The sequence below is a fragment of the Eulemur rufifrons genome, chromosome 6 (assembly GCF_041146395.1).
Source record: "Eulemur rufifrons isolate Redbay chromosome 6, OSU_ERuf_1, whole genome shotgun sequence".
Classification (NCBI taxonomy): domain Eukaryota; kingdom Metazoa; phylum Chordata; class Mammalia; order Primates; family Lemuridae; genus Eulemur; species Eulemur rufifrons.
The window spans coordinates 78,440,846-78,461,428 of NC_090988.1; the positions used below are offsets into that span (position 1 = coordinate 78,440,846).

Sequence of the window (20,583 nt, forward strand, 5' to 3'; positions counted from 1 at the left end):
ATCTCTCCAAACTATAAATTAAGAAAACATGTTAGCCTCAAATGAATCAAATCAAATTACTTATATAAAAATTTAAATCAAATAAAATCTACAGAAAATGTTATCAAGCTAGTATTTAGACATACATTATGTAAGTATAAAATATTATATAGTATAATATAATATATAATTAGTACAATAGTCTAAAACATAATCATGCCTTTGTAAAATATAGCTTCTTAAACTCATAAATAGTGACTTTCTACTGTGTTAATTCTTTAAAAAGAATTTAAAATATAATTGATGTTAAAATAATCAATTTTGGAGGTCTACCAATCATTAAAGTGAACCTTCATATTTCACAACTTGAATTTACATCATTTTACACTATTATTTTATCTACTTTGCTGAAATTAAAATTTAGTGTAAAATAAACAAATGTGGTTTAAGGAAACAGCCATGTTTATAACTTATCAACTCTTATGGATAAAATGTTAATACTATAGAACTCAACTACTACATACAAGTTCTAAACATGGCTCTAATATATCTTAAGAAACTGCTGAGGAAAGCAAAATAGATCAGTTAATAACAGTACATATATAATTCTTTATTTTAATCATTTACTAACATACCATGCAATGGTTTTATGAAAAAGTAAATCAATTTTTGACACATACGGAAGATCAAATTATATATATATGTGTGTGTGTGCATATATATATGGATGTATATATACACAAACGTATTTGTGTGGTCTTCCATTCATGAAAACATTACAGGGAATTTTATTCAATTTATTTAGCTTTCAAAACCATTCACCTTTTTAGAAATATGAGTGTAAGAAAAAAAATGTGTCTGACTTTATTCCTGTATTATTTCTGCAATATTTTCTTCGCATTTAATAGTTAAATGTCTACAACTATTTAAAATATTTTAATATTTTACCATTTAATAAACCTACATGTCTTTTCCAAGTTCCTAGTACTTTCTCATGCTCATTTTGAAGATTGAGAAACTTTTCTTCATTTTCTTTTACCTTCTCCCTTTGCAGCTCATTATCTCTTTCAAGGGTCTGCAATAAAATTAATTATCCAAAAAATAATCAATACCACATTAATGAATTTTGATGTGTTTTATGTTGCTTGGACCTTTGCTTCTAACATGCTGAAAGTGCCATACAGATCAGTGATAATGTGCTATCTCAACAATAATTTTAATAAATTAATGGAAAGGTGCTTATAGTTTAGCTAACAGGAAATAGGGGGAGGTTATGATAAAGAAATGGCTATAAAAGGGTATAAAAACATTGCCATTATTCAGTTTCACTGCATAAGTTTTAATGTACTGAAAAAGTAATATAAAGTGCAGCACTGAAAAGTATGAAATGTAGCATAATCCAGCCTAACCCTACTAAAGAAATTTAACTACCACAGAACACTTTTTCCATTATCCATTTTAGAAATTAAGTGGCTAGAAAACCCTTAAATATAATTTTAATTTTAATTTCAAATTAATACTTTTTAAGCATAATTTAAATATCTATCACATTAACCTAATTACCTCATTGAATTAATGTGATTAACACCATGCTACCCCTCCCCCAAAATAAACTTATAAAGAGTAAAAATACTATCAAGTGTTTTATAAGACTAGGCCTTTAAAGCTATTAAGTCAATGTCACTAATATTATGTTTCTTCAATGTCTGCTGATAATCCAAGTAAACTTCTGTAAAAAGATAAATAGTAAGAACTCTTACCTACATGTCTAATACATCTGGAATCTTTAAGTTCATTTGTTTATCATTAAAGCTATGTACACTCAGGGTAAAAGCCACACAAAAGGATATAGAAAGAAAAAGTAAAGTTATCCTCTATCGGTTCTCCCCAGAAGTAACCACTTTAGCACTTTCTTGGGTATCCTTCCAGAAATTGTCTATAAACATACAAGTATATAAAATATATCTTTTAAAATACAGATGAGACCATATCATACATCTTGTTCTATGTTTATTAAAAAAAGTCTTGCTTACTTTCCATATTACTATACATAAATCCATCTCATTTAAAAGGCTTCATAATATTTCATCTACTTAGAGTTTTCAATTATATTAATAAAATTCTATTAAATACACAGTTACAATTATGCAAAATCATGGCACCTTATAAGCATTTTACAATTTTAACATGGAGATTCTCCTCTAGCTCATAAGGAGCTGTGCACTTTGAGAGCACCCAATAAATACCTATTTTGATTCCCTCTATGTCAGGATAACAATTTTTTTGTTTTTTTGTTTTTTTTTTTTTGAGACAGAGTATCGCTGTTGCCCTATGTAGAGCATAGTGGCATCATCATAGCTCACTACAACGCAAACTCCTGGGCTCAAGCGATCCTCCTGCCTCAGCCTTACCAGTAGCTGGGACTACAAGCAGGCATACACCATGACGCCCAGCTAATTTTTCTATTTTTACTAGAGACAGTCTTGCTCTTGCTCAGGATGGTCTTGAACTCCTGAGCTCAAGCAATCCTCCCATCTCAGCCTCCCAGAGTACTAAGATTACAAGCATGAGCCACCATGCCCAGCCAACAAATATTTTTATAAAAGTAACATTTCCTTAATTTATAGATGTATACACAGTCACGTGATGCTTAATGACAGGGATACATTCTGAGAAATGTGTCATTAGGAGATTTCACCATTATGCAAACATCACAGAGTGTATTTACAAACACCTAGATGGTACAGTCTACTACACACCTAGGCTATATGGTATAGCCTATTTCTTCTAGACTACAAACCTGTACAGCATGTTACTGTACTGAATACTCTGGGCAACTGTAACACAATGGCAAGAATTTGTGTATCTAAAGATATCTAAACGTAGAAAAGATATAGTAAAAATATGGTGTAAAAGATAGAAAATGGTATTATCTGTATACGGCACTTACCAAGAATGGAGCTTGCAGGACTAGAACTTGCTCTGGGTTAGTCAGTGAGTGAGTGGTGAGTAAATGTGAATGCCTAGGACATTACTATACACTACCGTAGACTTTATAAACATTGTGCACTTAGGCTACACTACATTTATTTTAAAAATTTTTTCAATAATAAATCAATCTTAGCTGATTATAATTTTATAAGCTTCAATTTTTAACTTTTTGACTCTTGTAATAACATTTTGTACAACTGTATAAAAATATTTTTACTTATACCCTTATTCTATAAGCTTTTTTCTATTTAATTTTTTTTTTAACTTTTTAAACTTTTTTGTCAAAACCAAGATACAAACACACACATGAGCCTAGGCCTACAGGTCAGGATCATCCATATCACTGGCTTCCACCTCCACATCTTGTCCTGCTGGAAGATCTTCAGAGCAAATAACACCCATGGAGCTGTGATCTCCTATGATAACAATGCCTTCTTCTGGAATACCTCCTGAAGGACCTGCCTGAGGCTGTTTTACAGTTAACTATTTTTTTATAAGTAGGAGGAATATACTTTAAAATAACAATATAAAGTATAGTAAATATATAAACTAGTAACACAGTCATTTATTATCAAGTATTATGTACTCTACATAATTGTATGTTGAATGGCAGTGGTTTGTTTACACGAGGATCACACCAAACACATGAGTAATGCATTGCACTACGATGTTATTATGGCTACGATGTCACTAGGTGATAGGAATTTTTCAGCTCCATTATAATCTTATGAGGGACTACTGTCATATATGCAGTCTATCATTGACTGAAACATTGTTATGTGGCGCATGACTATAATAGAGCAGTTTCTAAATATTTATAGTGGTATATAATTAATAGATGCTTAGTACTTTAACATTCTAACAAATATTTTACAGTATTTATTTTACTCATAACATATCGCATCTTAAGATATACGGAGTTTACAGAGGATATGGGAGAATAAACCACAGTCTCTATTCTAGTAATAATAAATGACCAAGAGCATCATGTTCTTAAAACAGTATACTAGATGTCGATCATTTCCTGTCCCTACCATACGCCCATCTAAAAGAAACTGTCTATTTCAGGTATTCTCTCAGTTTCAGTTTTTTGGAGACATTCATCCTTCCATTACAATTTTGACCTATTCCTTTCTCAGTCTGCTGCACAAATCAGGTTATCCTTCTCTCTTCTGTCATGGGTCTCCTGTTTCCTAGATGTCATAGTTTCCTCTTTCTTGGTTTACTCCCTTGTTTGTCTTGGTAGTGCAAATTTTATGTTAATATTACTTCTTAATAAAGGACGCATGGATGGTAAATTTCTGGAGATCCTACATGTCTGAAAATGTCTTTATTCTACAATTAGTTTGATGGAGTACAGTATGGCAATCAATTTTTCCCCAACTTTGAAGGCATGGTTTTACTGTCTTCTGTATTTCATTATTCCATTGTTGCCACTGAGAAATCAGAAGCCATTATGTTGCCATTCTTTTTTTTTTTTTTTTTTGAGACAAAGTCTTACTCTGTTGCCCTGAGTAGAGTGCAATGGCGTCAGCCTGCTCACAGCAACCTCAAACTCCTGGGCTCAAGCGATCCTCCCGCCTCGGCCTCCCAGAGTGCTATGATACAGGTGTGAGCCACTGTGCCTGGTGCCAGTCTCATTCTTAATCCTTTGTATATGACCTACTTTTTTTCTCTACAGTTTTAGAATCTTCTCCTTATGTGTAGGACAAAATTTCATAATGATATGCATTGGTATTGGGCAAGACAAATTCATATCCTCCAGGCCTGGGTAACTTTTTTATACTATTTCTTTGATCATTTCCCCTCCCTCCATTTTCTCTGTTCTCTAAAACTCACCAGACATCTTGGAATGACTCTTTTTCTCTCCTGTTTCCTACCTTTTTGTCTTTTGGTTCTACTTTCTAGAAGACTATCTCAACATTATCTTCCAGCCTTTCCACTATATTTTTATGTCTGTTAATATAGTTAAGGGCTCGCTTATTTTATGAGTGTTTCTTTATAGACTTCTAATTCTTGTTTTATGAATAAATATATTTCCTTCAACTAAATATATTTTCTTAGTTTCTACAAGGTTTTTTCATTACCCTATTTGTTTGTTTTGTCTGTTTTTCATATTGGACGCTTTCTTCAAATGCCCAGTAATCTTCAACTATCTGGGCATATTTAAGAGTGTGATATTAAAAGGCTGGTTGAAAGTTTTGTCAAATGGTGGGTTTCACCATAGGTTGATCTGACTGAGCTATTTCATTGGAGAGCTTAACTGCAGCAGCTACAATCTTTTCTCTTGGGCAGGTTAGTTTCCCCTGAAAGGAGAACCATTCTCTTGCCTGGGAAGTTAGGCTAGCTGTCCTCTAAAAGAGGAAACTGGGCTGGGAGGTCTCACCATTTAGAATTTAGACTTTCCACCCTGATTTTCAATATCACACTCCCAGTAATGTACTGGTGAACTGATTGTCAAAAAAAAAAAAAAAATTGCCTGATTTGTAGCATTTGCTATTTTCATTAGTGTTATATATTTCCATCATGGTCAATGTCAAACTATCATCGGTTTAACAATAAGTTCTCAAAATTCCTTAATACCCAATAACCAGCTCTCATTGGTTGGCTCTAGCACACCACAAGATCCCCTCCCAGCCTCAGCTGTCCCTCAAACTCTCCAACATAAACCTCCAATCTTCTGCCAAGTAGGAGAAAGACACTGCCTATTCGCACAGCCTGGGGAAGAGAATTGGAGTTGGAATGGCTTCTTATATAGATCTTGTAGTTTTTGGCTTCAATGGCATACCTTATTTCTAGAGGCACACAGTAGTTGTAATTCCTGACCATTTCTGCATCTTTGACTTAGGTTTCTATTTCCTCTCTGTGCTAAGTAAATTACTAATTGTCAATCTGTTTCCCACTTTTAATACTTTATTTTTATCTTTTCCTCCCCCTATTTCCTTGTCCTTGTGGATTTATTAATTCCATTTTATTGCAGTTTCAAAAGTAGAAGTGACTGTGGGGTTCAATTCAACATGTTTCACTGGTAGCCCTGACCAGGCAATATCTGAATTTGAAAAGACTATGAGTTTATTCACTGTTCATCATTCTTTCATTTAGTAAGATTTAATGAGCTACTATTATGTGGCCAGACACTGCTTTAGGTTCCTATGCTACACCATTGAAAATGTTGCCATCCCCATGGAGTTTATATTCTATCAGGAAATTATTTTGTATTATCTGTATCTGGATTAACAAATCTGCAAACCATCTCTGAAAAATGGATATTGTGAAAGGTCAAAATGAAACCATCTGCTACTGCTTTAATCTACCACAAACGAAGTAAATTATCCTAGTTAATACTATGACTATAGGAACAAACTAAGTAAATTATTCTTGTTAATACTATGACCAAGTGAATATAACAATACTCATAACTGCACTAAATTACAATTAAATCACAGAAAATATTTTCTATCTTGAGAATTCAGCTATGTTCTAAATTTTACTACTAAAAGAATAAGACACATGACAGCATGATTGCAGAGCACTGAAAAACAGTTGGCCATTATCAAGAGTAATGATCCCTTTTAGTACAGGTGGAATGAGAATGCTCAAGAAAACACTTGCGATATCTATGCAGCGTAATGCAGCAACAGTTCAACATTAATATTTTGTTATGCTATATATCAATGGTTCTCAGACACCAGGCTGTAGACAAGTACTGATCCATGACAAAATTTTCACTAGTCCACAGCAAAAAATGTCAATATAAGGTCATCAATGTCTTTTCTTATAAAGGACTGTCCTTTATCCTGAGATTATAACCTCAATATACTTTTGATGATAAAATGTTCTCTTATAAAGTGACAGTAATGATAGACAGTATTGTTTGGTTTTTTAATATCTTTACTAATCAAAATAAAAAACTGACAATTCTATCCTGTTCTTGATACTTTGAAATTTTACTGTAAAAAATCTAGTTTCTCTTTGTACTATAAAGGGTCAGGTAATAATTGTGATAGTTAAAGAAAAAGGTATTTGGAAAAAAAAGAAAGAAAGGCATTTGGATTATCTAAGATATTGGCAGTCATAGTTAAAAGATCCTGGAATCATATTTACAGTCACTGTTAACTCAGAGAAACACATAACTATATACTTATGACTACTGTAGGCTCTTTAGAATTCAATAATACATACGTACTGGACTTAAGCTCATGAAGGGGCAATGTATTGTAATAGCTGTGGTCTTGGCATAACTGATCTAACAAAATTGGCAGCTCTCACAGATCTAGGAAAAATATCTTCATGGTATAATGTTGTAGAAATAGTGCTGGATTAGAATCAGGGGAAATATTTAATCCTGGTTTTGCCATTAATCATGAGGCTTTGAACTATACTGCTTATATTTTCTGAGCCCCTATTTTATCATGAAATGAAATGGTTGGATTAGCTAATCTTTAACAATTTGCTCACCCTTAAAAAAAATCTATGTTTCAACTCCTTTAAATAGATTAGGAGATGCTCTTGGTAACAGCTATTCATAAAGAATTTGGTTAAATTATATCATATGTTTCTTGGACAAAGGTTCAATATATTACGGAAATAGCCCATTATCTGACTTTAGGGTGGGAAAAGGGGGTGGGAAGAGGAGATGTGAAGGCAATACTTGCTGATACAGCTGGACTTTCAGAGAAATTTTTTTTACTGGAATAGATGAAGGGTTAAAGGAAGGGAGAGGTCTGGCTCTAGCACACCACCTCTCTCTCCCTCTTCTATAGTATTGGGGTCAAGCAAGAGAAATAAGGCAGGCAAAACTTTACATGACAAGCCACATAACATAAATGGTTAGATTAATTTGCATTGCTCAGGTTAAATGTGATTCCATTCAATGATGATAGACTCTGCATAATTTGTTGGGCCTGGTATAAAATGAAAAAAGCAGAAGAAAAGTACTGTCAAAGACACTAAAATATAACTTTTTCCTTTCCTTGCAGTCCCTCTCAACCTGTCATGGAGCTTTTCATTTTCTATTTAATGTCATGATGTCATGATCCCCTGGGCTAAAGGATATTCACAGGGCCAATGTAGACCTCACACATGTCTAAGGGCCTCATCACACAACTCAGCATGGGCAAGATCTACCAGTTACCGGATTTCCCTTCCTGCCAGCTGCTGGACCCTTCTACCATGCCCTGACCATGGGTGGGGGAAGTTAATCTTACCTTCAACCCAACCCATGGCAGATAGGTGACTCCCAAGGGATTTCAACCACCCAGAATGATGCACTCAGTACCTGGACTGGGGATTCACCCCACCCCAGCCTCCTGCCAAGTCTCCGGCCTAACATGCCAACGCACTGCTGACCTGGAACAGGGCCAACTATTGCCATGCCATTGCCAGCATTGTGGGGCACATGTACTCAACCTAGACCCTCCCTGCCTACACCTAGGCATCCACCAAGTAAAGGTTAACAGCAGAACATAGGCCTTTCCCTGCAAATGTGACCCAGCTGACCTGCAGCAGTGGTGGGATAGGAGCAGGGAGGAGGCAGCCAGGCAGGGCCCAGAGTGGCGGACGGTAGAAGAGCTAGCAGCTAAGAACCAGACCTGAGAGGTAATGGGGAAAAGACAATGCCTGAGCTGAGGCTTCAAGCCTCATTCAAGCCCCCAGCACATACTCCATTGTCCCATAAGACTTAATTTACAAAATGTAAATTCAAAGATAAAAATTAATAAAAACTTCAAGCCAGTGACCATGAAATATTAAACCTAAACCAGGAAGCCCTTCTGAGTGTGGGTCCCTATGCAACTGCACTGGTCATATACTTATGAAGCTGGCCCTGGTCTCTACTGATGGTAGTCTCTATGTGGGAGGTGACTATAGTTTTCATGGGAAACATTCTGCTTTACCTTGTTTCCTTTGCTACCAAGAAGCTCTTCAAAAGGGCAGAAATATCTTCTACTGGCCACCCTAGTTGAACATGCCCTCAATTTCTCAGAGTTGGACAACCCATCATTTGGCCCAGTGACACCCGGGGCAGTTCCTGCCCCTCCCCCAACCTCTACTTTCCTTCATGTGGAGCCAAGGAATCACCAAGGTTCTCTCTTATGCACCCTTCTAGGGCCATATAGTATTAGAACAAGCATAATACACTTTAAACCTCATTGGTACAGATAACTCCAAAAACTTTTTTCGAAATTTCTAGACCAAAACTGGGCATCGGTTGTTATGTTTGTGGTAAACATCCAAACTTTAAGAAACATATGCCAACCTATTCCACATGAACATGTATGTCACATTTCACTCTACTGGCAACACTAAAGTGGACCTTTAGCTTTCTACAGCATCTCAAGCATCTATCCAAGGAACAAGATGGCAGTCTTCCCTTCTTGTAACCCCAATCATTACAAGAGATTTTCTTGTAGACTCCTTCACTTAACTTCATGAGAGAATGTAGGAGAAAACCTTTGAACCCTGCACTCTGAAAATATCAATGACCATAATGTCTTCCCCTCCCCAATCATTTTCATATATATACTAGGAAGAGGATGATGAGGTGATTATTGCGGTAATAGTGCCAATTTTGTCACGTTCCTGTAAAGAGGGATCTGCCCCAAACTTCTGAGAGCTGGCTGACTGTTCTCTTAAAATGTGGTTGACATTTTCACCTTTTATTTTCAGTATTAGATCATGGCCACAATTCTAAGACGAAGAAAAAATCCCGTTTACCCTGTTACAAAATGAAGTCAGATACTTGATAAATTTTAACATTTAACTAGTTACTTAAATGTTGAAAAATATATATTCATTACTTTAGGCACTAATACCAAATTGATATAGGAGGTCAATATCTTACCTCTAGAATTCAATATGATCTCAATAAAACTGGAAAGAGGAATCCAACTAAGCAGGGAAGCTCATTAGATGGAAATATACTAAAATATATATGTATATATAAACCTGTTTATTTTCTTTTAGCACCTTCAATTCTGCCTCCATTTCAGAATTAGCTTGAATTTGTTGCTGAAGTAACTGCTGCATATGTTGGAAAGAAATGATGATATCCTTGAAAAATACATAAATATATACTATATCAATTTTTTAAAAGTTTTAAGATAGTAGTTATCTTTCTAAACTCATTCTTCAAATACATTTTCTAGTTTATTAACCCATTATCCTTACAGTTTAATTTCAATACTTTATATTAAACTAATGAGACATTTTATAATTTAACATCTAAAATAATTTCTATTACATGATTTCCTATAAAGTACTATCTCCAAGACTCCCTCAAATAATTAATAGTTTTTTTAAATGACTGCAGACTCTAAGACATTATTGAAAAATATGAAGAATTCAGGCCAACTAGAAGTATATATAGAAAAAATTAGCCGGGCATGGTGGCACATGCTTGTAGTCCCAGCTACTCGGGAGGCTGAGGCAGTAGGATTGCTTACGCCCAGGAGTTTGAGGTTGCTGTGAGCTAGGCTGACACCATGGCACTCACTCTAGCCTGGGCAACAAAACGAGACTCTGTCTCCAAAAAAAAAAAAAAAATTTAAAAAAAAAAAAAGAAAAGAAAAGAAAAATATGAAGAATTCAAAACTAAACATTTGTTGGCTTGCCCCTCCCAAATAGTAAATATATCACTAATAAAATGACATATGGGCTATAATATTATAAAACATCATAATGGGATGTCATGGTATGCATTCAGAATCAAATGGAGGGAAGGCAGAAAAGAAAAAAGAAACAGCAGTCATTTTCTCTCACACACCTTTAAGAATTATAAATATCAAACAGATTCAAATGAGAGCATACTATCCTGAAAAAGCACACACTAAGCATAAACGCATTTCAGTAATTATCTGCTAGGGTACCACTGGTCTAAACTATCAAGGAAAAAAACTAATTTATTTTTTAATGGAAGTATATGTGAGACTGCTTAAAAAAGTATACATGTGTCCATTCACTACACATTAGCTGAGTGCTTACTATGTGCTATGCATTGTGCTAGGCATGACTGCATTTATTATTTAACTTGTTTATTTCCCACATTGTATCTTATTTTTAAAAAATTTACTGGCTTCCAAAATTGCTTACTTGTTTTTCTTCTTGCATACGGGTAACCTCTTCATTAATCTTCTTATTTAATTCCAATTCCTTTTAAAATTTGCAGAATTTTAGGTATGATACAAAACTGAATAAATTCTATATTAAATTCTGTGCTCAACAAATTTGGGAGTGTTATGACCTATAATTACCCCAGAGGACCCATATTTGTTTGTGGTTGAAACAGTGACTTCAAGCAACTGAAGAAGGTATCATATACCCAATACAGTCTGGTACAAACTTGCAAATGTTAAAAACTACAAAATTCCTCATCTCCAAAGCTGTTCTGGAGATAATAGCATACCACAAATTACTCAAAACCATATTAAAGTAGAAATAAAATGGTTAAAGCCAAATTTTATTGTTCTAAATTCTTGCTAATGCCAACAAATATCTAATAAAAAGAAAAAAATCCTAGTACCTTAATCTTTTTACTATGTATTAATATATTACAAGGGCCATTTTTATGTTATAATCCTGAAATTCTCATTAATTTTATAAACTTGAATACATTTAACCAAATACCATGTTGAGTCTTTCTTGAAGTTCTTGAAATTTTTGTTCTTTAATTGTTAGATTGATGTTTTCTTCTCCCAGCTTATATTGACATGTGACCTTGGACTTTATCAAGTCTGAGGCTACCTTTTTTAGTTCCTTAACATAAGAAACACATCAAACAGAAAATTAGTATACATATTTTATCAAATCAAGGTACTTTCCTGACAACTTCAAAATTCATCTTTAAACCTATAATTACAATTTGCTATATTTTATAAATCGAGGTAACATTACTGGTCCATCAAGGTCTATCTCCCCTAGTTTCCTTGCAAGATTACCGAAGGTGGGAAAATAATCTGTGGTTATGAATTAGGCAAAGCCAATCAGAAAGATAGAATGCATGACCTTAGATCTTAAAAAGAATGTACTAGCTAAATGAACTAACCAGCTAGAATTAGGGTGTTTTCATTCATTACTTATTCAACATCTTCTGAGATAAAAATATGATAAAGAAATCTGAATTCCCAAATTTGTAAGAAAAATTTACGTGAGAAATTATTACAACACAACGTGATGAGTGCTATGTTACAGAAATGTATAAGAAACATAAAGAAGGAAACTGTTTGAAGGCATCAAGAAGGCATTACACAAAAAGGTGATATTTGAACTGAATCTTTAAAGATAAACTTGCAAAGAGGACAAAAAAGGGTAGACACTGAGGCAAAAGGTTCTAAACACACAAAGGCTAGCATGGTATTTTTCAAGACAATAGAACTTATAAGATATAACTGGAGCTAATACATTATTTTGGAGGACAGAGTAGAGTATTTATAGGTGTAACTAGAAATCTGGCAGGATTCAAATATTGAGAGAGATTTGTATGTCAAACTAAAGAATTTTAATTTTATCCTACAGAAAATAGGGAATTAACCATTGAAAGATTTTGAGTAGGAGAATAACATAACAAGATTTGCATTTCAGAAAAATAACTGCAATGTTGTGGAGGGTGGAACTGAGGATATAAAAGAAGTCTTCATTTGTGAAGTTACTTGTCCACTGAGTTTAGCAGATACCAATCAACCACATTAAAATCCTGAAACATCAACTTCTGAACTGGTAATTGTACTGCTGCTGTTCTGTGTATACTAACTATACTGAATACTCAGGGATCATGATTCCCTTTGTATTTTAGAAGAACTCTACAATATAAGAGACTACTGACCACCAGAGAAGCTGAAATGCCAGATACTAGCTTTATAAGCATGAGGCCAGGCTCTGCTAATCACATGTACCTGCCTTGGATTTTGGATCAGGACCTTGTATCACAAAGAACAAGGACTACTGCAAATCCATCTGTTGGCAGACAGTGGGGAGAGTGTAGTAACTGCAAGCTTCCGTGGGCGACAGTGATACCATGGCAGCAGTAACAGCATCCACTATGGTCAGCAGTGATGGTACAAGCTGTAGTACATAGTATTCAGCAGTGGAAACTGGTTTTATGTTATGGTCTTGGATACTGCATAGCCTCCCTTGTTTCTAACCATTTTTAAAGTCTGAGATGACCAATATCCTTCCAATAAATTCCTTTGCGGACTAAATCAGCTTGAAATTAAGAATCCTAACTAATATACTTCATTTTTTTAAAGGTTTTATTATTTGGATAAATAACAACAAACTTTTCAGTCTTTCACAGAAGTAAATTGATTCATGAGGGTAGTGAGATTATAGGAAATTTTTATTTTCTTCATTATGCTTATGATTAGTGTTTTCTATATTTTTCTAAAATAAAAACATTTCTTGTGCAGTTTTTAAAATAGTATTTAAAACTATAGAAACAAGTAAAATCACTTAGAGAGTTATTAGAGGACAGAAGATAAATGACTGAGTCCTAAGGAACTCCAACATTCATAGATTAGAGAAGTTAGTATAGAAGGCTAAGAATTACAGTCAACTGAGGTAGGAGGAAATCCAACAGAGTGTGGTATCAAGGAAGCAGGAAGAGGAGCAGTAGAAAACAGGGCTGCCAATACCTCCAGAGTTCTGCATATTACAAATTCAGCCCCCCAGAGAGAAACTCACCCAATTATATCTTGACCTCAAATTCAAAATCCAGGAGAAAGGACTCACTGGTCTTAGCTCATGTACAACCATTGGACATGTGCACTGCATAAAATGACTGCTACAGTAACCATGTGAGTCAAGAGATAGGGCTGTATTCTCAGAAAAGCAGGCAGACAAATTAATGTCTCATACAAATAGAACAATTAGCATATATCAAAGTAAGGAAAGTAAGTTTGAATGGAAGAGGTGAGGTAGACCTTGAGCTGGGCTTTGAAGAATGAGCAGTATACTGGATATCTAACATTTGTCCCCCCTGATTCACTTTGTACCCTTTCTCCACATTGCTCTGTGCCCTGTGTGGCTGAAATCTAAGCAAACCCCTGGTGTTCTGGCCTCTGGTTAGGTTAAATGTGTGGGAGGTATCAGTAGATCAACAGTCCAGGAAGAGAAAAAGAGTGAGGTATTTCCCCAGCTCCCTCTCTACCTGACCACAAATTGGCAGTGGCTTTATACCTTTACCAAAGACAACAGCTTCTGACTAGTGGCTTTTTTCCAGCATCTGCTTTCATTCCTTTCAGGTGTGGTAATCATTCCCCCCCTACTTTTATCTGTGGGTTGCTTCAGGATCCCTTGTTTTCCTTACCTCTGTCCACAACTGAGTAAATAGTGTCTTCAAACTTTTCCCAATTATCCATTTCAAATGTGCCATCTGTTTCCTGGCCCAACCATGTTTAATACAAGCAAATTGAAAGGCATTTCAAGCATGGTAAGGGATATGGAAGAAAACAAAAGCAAAAAGACAGGAAGAACTAAGAATTATGCTAATGGTAATAAAAGATTTTGGCTAAAATAGAAAGGAAGATGCTTGATAGGAAACAGTAGCAAACAATGTTGAATATGTAGAATTGGCCACACAATGGAAGCTCTGGAAAGCCTACTAAAGAAGTCTGGGACTTGACTTGGTAGGCAAAGGAGAACTATTTAATCTAACATTGCTTCTACATATACTAAGTATTCACTGTGTGTCAGGCACATAGAACTGATACATTAAACCAGTAATATAGTAAACTTAGTCTGGCAAAAAGAGTGAATAAAAACTAGAGAAAACATTAGCTAAGAAACTATTATATTAATTCAGGCATGACATGATGAGTGTCTATATTATTAAAAAACAGAGAATGAAAAATATGAGACATTCTAAAGGAAGACATAATAGAATGGAATGAAGGAAAAAAGATGACTCAAAGATGACTCCAGAAGCCAGGCATGGCAGCTCATGTCTATAATCCCGGCACTGTGCAAGGCCGAGGCAGGAGGATTGCTTGAGGCCAGAAGTTTGAGACTAGCCTGAACAACATGGTGAGACCCCATTATATAAAAAATTTAAAAATTAGCCAAGCATGGTGGCACACTCCTGTAGTCTCAACTACTCAGGAGGCTGAGGTGGAAGGATCGTTTGAGTACAGGAGTTCAAGGTTGCAGTGAGCTATGACTGTACCACTGCACTCTAGCCTGGACAACAGAGTGAGACCCTGTCTCTAAAAAAAATATTATTAATTAAAAAAAGATGATTTCAGAGTGTCTAGGTGAAGCTGGAAGAAATGAAAAGGGGTCCATGAAATGTTAAAGAGAAAGATGGATAAAAGACTTAAAAATGTAATGCACGAAACTAAGAATTCTAGAAGAAAATGTAGGGAAAAGTTCTAGATATTGGTCTGGGCAAAGAATTTATGACTAAGACCCCAATGGCAATTACCACAACAACAAAAACAAATAAATTGGACTCGATTAAATTAAAAAGCTTCTGCAAAGCTAAAGAAATAATCAACAGAGTGAATAGACAACCTACAGAATGGGAGAAAATACTCGCAAACTACACATCTGATAAAAGACTAGTATCTATAATCTATAAAGAACTCAAACAAATCAGTAAGAAAAAAACAATCCCATTAAAAAGTGGGCAAAAGACACGCACAGAAGTTTTTCAAAAGATTATAGACAAATGGCCAAGAAACATATGAAAAAATGCTCAACATCACCGATCATCAGGGAAATGCAAATTAAAACCACAATGAGATATCACCTTACTCCTGTTACAATGGCTTTTATTAAAAAGTCCAAAAACAATAGAGACTGGCACAGACGCAGAGAGAAAGGAACACTTATACACTGTTGGTGGGACTGCAAATTAGTACAACCCCTATGGAAAACAGTATGGAGATTTCTTAAAGAACTAAAAATAGACCTACTATTTGATCCAGCAATCCCACTAATGGGTATCTACCCAAAGGAAAAGAAGTCATTTTATCAAAAAGACACCACTCTTGAATGTTTATTGCAGCACAGTTCACAATTGCAAAGATGTGGAATCAACCCAAGTGCCCATCAATTTATGAGTAGATTAACAAAATGTGGTATATGTATACCATGAAGTACTACTAACCCACAAAAAAGGATGAATTAATGCCTTTTGCTGCAATTTGGAAGGAACTGGATCCTAAGCAAAGTATCTCAAGAATGGAAAAACAAGCACCACATGTACCCTCTCTAATAAATTGGAACTAACTGACAGGCAAACAATTGCACAGAGGGAAGTAAAAGTCACTGGAAATCAAGCAGGGGAGAAAGGGGAACAGGAGAGGGCAAAAGCCCACCTAAAGGGTACAATGAACACTATTCAGGTGATGGGCACATTTATAGCCCTGACTCAAGCCTTGTAACAAAAACATTTGTACCCCCTTAATATTTTGAAATTAAAAAAAAAAGAATTGTGAAAGAGAGAAACATGAAGATGGAAAGATATGAAAAATATCTGATGAAAGATATGAAACATATATTTAAGACAACATTAAACAAGAGAGAAAATGTTCTGAGACACTCTTAAGAAAACCAAAAAGCACATTAAGCCTTAACCATTGGCTAGTATCATTCTCAAAAAAAGTCCGTTTATATTTTTTGGAATTACAAAAGGCTGCACATGATGAATTCCCCCAAATGAACTTTCAATGTATCAGTCATGATTTACCTTCACAGACAGCAAGATGGTTTCCTTTGAAAGAATAGCATGAATTTTGGAGGTGAGGGAGTAATAGGAGATGGGAGAATAAAAATCCTATGTGTGACCAGATAACACTGAAGTTATAAGAAGTCACAAAGGAGATGATCTATAGGCAGTTGAAAATACAGAACTGGAAATTAAAAGATATGTGAGACTGAAAAAATGTATGGGAAGGCATGTACACAAAGTGAATGGTAGAATTAAGAAGCATGAACTCGTTGAAAAAAAGACTATAAAAAAAGAAAAACAGAGACCTTAGGATAGTGTTTCGGAAGAATGGAAGGAAAAAGGTAATTAGGGAGTCAGAGAAATTTGTCAGAGTAGCAGAAGACCTTAGAAAAGTGAACCATCACATAAATGTCATAAAACTAATCCATTTTATGTTTTAAACATCCATCATTTTGAACAAAACATAATATTCTGTAATGAAAAACACAAAGCATCAGTGTGTCAATTAGGATGCTTTGGTTACAAGTATCAGAAAAACATAACTAAACCACCAAATACTAAGGAAATGTACACTCGTATTAACAGGGAACCTAAAGTTAGGCGGATTCTAATGGTGGTTGATTCAGGCACTTGTATATTATCAAAGACTAGTTATTTTCATTTCTTCACTTTCCATTCTTAGGACTCTTCTTCCTTGGACTATTAATAGCAAGAGGCCAATTCAGGTGTTATGCAGCAACTATCTCATCGTGGGAATCCTTTTGAAGAGAAAGAAAATGTTTCCTTGAACCACTTCTTGCTTGCCAAAATTGGGTCACATGCTCATTCCCAAACCAAATACTGAAGAATGGAGTGACATTAATTGGCTTAGAAATAGACTGATCATCTGAGGTGGAATGGATGTTGAGGAATTATCACAATGCTTAGTAGAGTTTCAGTTAACGTTGTAAAAGTTACAGATTGTTTAGAATAGTACTGATTATAAACATTATGTAGAACAAAGTGAGGATATGTGGAGAAACTTTTTATAAGCTGCTTGACATTGAGTAACTCACTTACTCTCTTTGAGTCTCAGTTCTCACTCCAAAAAAAGAAAAGTTTGAATCCAGTTAACAATTTTCAAATTGCACTCTGAGAAGTCTTGCATGGAGCCCCTCCGGGGCTGCTAATAGAGAAGAGAAGCCAACAGGTATAAGTCCAGGTTTCCTCCAATCCTCCCTTCAAGCATATAGGCTCTGTCTACCTTTATTTGCTTCAATACTGAGCTTCGACATCTTGCAAAAAGGTCAAAGAAAGATGAAAACTAACAGATTATATTGTTATGATCTATGAAATTTAGAGATGATCTGTAGAAGGTAACAGTTTACAGAGAACTAGTTATTATAGAAATAGAGTATAGTTTAACCATGGAGGAAGAACAACTGATCAGTCACAGGGAATTTCAGACTTTTCAACTGAATAAGGCATTTTAAAGGCAAATGAGTCTCATATTTTATTTATATTTTTATTTTTTTTGAGACAGAGTCTCACTCTGTTGTCACAGCTAGAGTGCAGTGGCATAATCATAGCTTACTGCAACCTCAAATTCCTAGGCTCAAGTGATCCTCCTGCCTCAGCCTCCCAAGTAGTTGGGATTCCAGGCGCGTGCCACTATACCTGGCTAATTTTTCTATTTTTGGTAGAGACGGGGTCTCACTCTTGCTCAGGCTGGTCTCAAACTCCTGACTTCAAGTGATCCTCCTGCCTCAGTTCTCCAACAGTGCTAGGATTACAGGCGTGAGCCATGTGCCTGGCCAAGATTAGCATTCTAAAAGTTTTTTCTCCTTCAAGGTTACAAAATACAACAGACTTCCAGGTTTTTCTACATATTTCAACAACTAAAAATCTGGAGCTATTGTAATCAGCTAAGTCTTATAGGAGAAATCCTAAAATGCATCAATTCCTATTACAATTATTGTTATGAAACAAAATGGAGGTGGGGAAAAGAAAAGTAGAGGTAGAAAACCAGTATATTACTGACAAAAGTAAAAACTAATAATTTCTTACATCTTTCTTTTTCTCTTATATATTAATCTTAAGAGCATGATAAATTAAAATTAGAGACCTCACAAAATGATTTTCCACTGAAAAATATGCTTTTGATTTTATAGTCTTTATAGGGCTTTAAATATCCTGAACTTTAGTACACTGTCTGTTTTCTAACCATATTATTCAAAGCTGTTAGTGTAGCAAATAAACAGCACATGCTTTGATCTCATTAAATTACAACTTATAGTTCCTAGAGTCATAAATATTGTGCTCTTTTCTCCTTTACCCCTCCTTTTCTGGTATGGGGTAGTCTGTTTAATATCACTATCTCCTTGAGTGCTCTGACATTTACTCAGACAAATAGCAGAGGTTATGAATGCTGCTCATAGATAGTATCGGGAATTCTTCACGATTGCCATAATGGTGAACCCAGCATTCAGAACTGTAATACCTAGTTTTATCTAACAACTAATTTTGGTCTGTTTAACTTTGCGCCACAAAAAAAGGAATTCCATCTTATCACAAACCAATAACTTAACTGTTCTGGACAAAATCATAGAACAGTATAAGAAAAATGAAAATTATCTTTAGGAAAATTAATGATTAGAAGTTTTAAATGAGTGACATAACCGATGTTACTAGACTTGATTAGCTTCTGAAAAAGAAAATGAAAAAGAAAAATCTTTTCCTAAAGTTAAAAGCTACATAAAATATACAAAAGATAAAATTAGTATACCTGGAATACCTAAAATATTAAAAATTGGCTCTTAAAATATATTTTAAAATTCTCACCCTTTCAGTTTCTCAGACTTTGAAGTCTCAAAGGTAATAAAATTCTCTCACTTTACCCTTCCATACAATCTCTCTTCTAGCATGGACACTGATAGTAATAATGCTTTGTAGAGTGACAGAGACCACTAATGCATGACATCTCAGTACATTTAAGTAGCCCTAGCCTAGGTCCTAAGACCCGAGAAAAAGAGGCAAGTGTCCCCATGAGCAACACGATTCCACTCATGTATGGAAAGACATTCTTCACCTTCTTACATAAATCCACTAAGAGTGATTCTCCATGAATTTACATGAGCCTCATCTGCATCTACAGGTCAATGTCTTACACCGTACTTTGGAAATACAATAGTCTATTATGTTACAACAAAATATTTGTTTTTATTTAATGCAAAAAATAATTTAGTATAAAAATTTATGAGGCATAATCTTTTCATAATAATGCAGAAACTACTTCAAAAAAGGCATATGAATATTTTAATATAATCACCAAATTAATATGGATGTTATTTACACAAGTCATTGTTTAAAATATTAATATATAAATGAACCAAAGAAACATCATAGAAAATGTTCTTGTTCACAACCACTGAGTTATTTAGTTATTTATATTTACATTTGAGGTTTATATTGATAAAAATGAATGGTCCTTTTAATAATTCTCTGACTTGCAATTCCAGACAAATTTTTTAAACTATAACTTTTTCTCTTTATATTAAAAAGAGCCATATTTAATTTTCTAGGATGTGACTAAAAAGATATGCTTTCTACATATAAATTGTCCCCTTAAAGATAGAAATAAGACTTTTAAGGGCAGAAACAGGGGATTATCAGCACCCATTCTAATGTTCTGAACCGAGCTACAAGTATGCTCTTACTTTCTGATCCCTCAGGTATAAGAATATATAACCAGGGAATATATAAACAATTTATTAGCAGTTATAAGATCAAAGACCCACATTTAACAGTCAATAACATTATAAATATTAATGGTCTTTGGACTCTGGCTTAGTATTTAGAAGGCACCTCAATCTTCATCCCTGCTTTCCTTGAAATAGTGTTAAAAGGGAAAATAATAAATTTCCTGATTGCTTGAATTATGCATTGAAGTATTTGTCATCTATCTGGTAGCA

At 34.7% G+C, this 20,583-nt stretch overlaps 1 protein-coding gene across 1 annotated transcript in view; it reads right to left on the reverse strand.

Annotated features, from left to right (window-relative positions):
• The window catches only part of CCDC73 (coiled-coil domain containing 73), a 94,513-nt gene that overhangs the window by 21,831 nt on the left and 52,099 nt on the right, over positions 1-20,583 (reverse strand). The window contains exons 9-12 of the mRNA XM_069470565.1: positions 11,593-11,721; positions 11,059-11,118; positions 9,916-10,020; positions 944-1,054 (exon numbers count right to left, since the gene is read on the reverse strand). Coding sequence (XP_069326666.1) covers positions 944-1,054; positions 9,916-10,020; positions 11,059-11,118; positions 11,593-11,721 — 405 coding nt within the window. The remainder of the gene's footprint in view (positions 1-943; positions 1,055-9,915; positions 10,021-11,058; positions 11,119-11,592; positions 11,722-20,583) is intronic.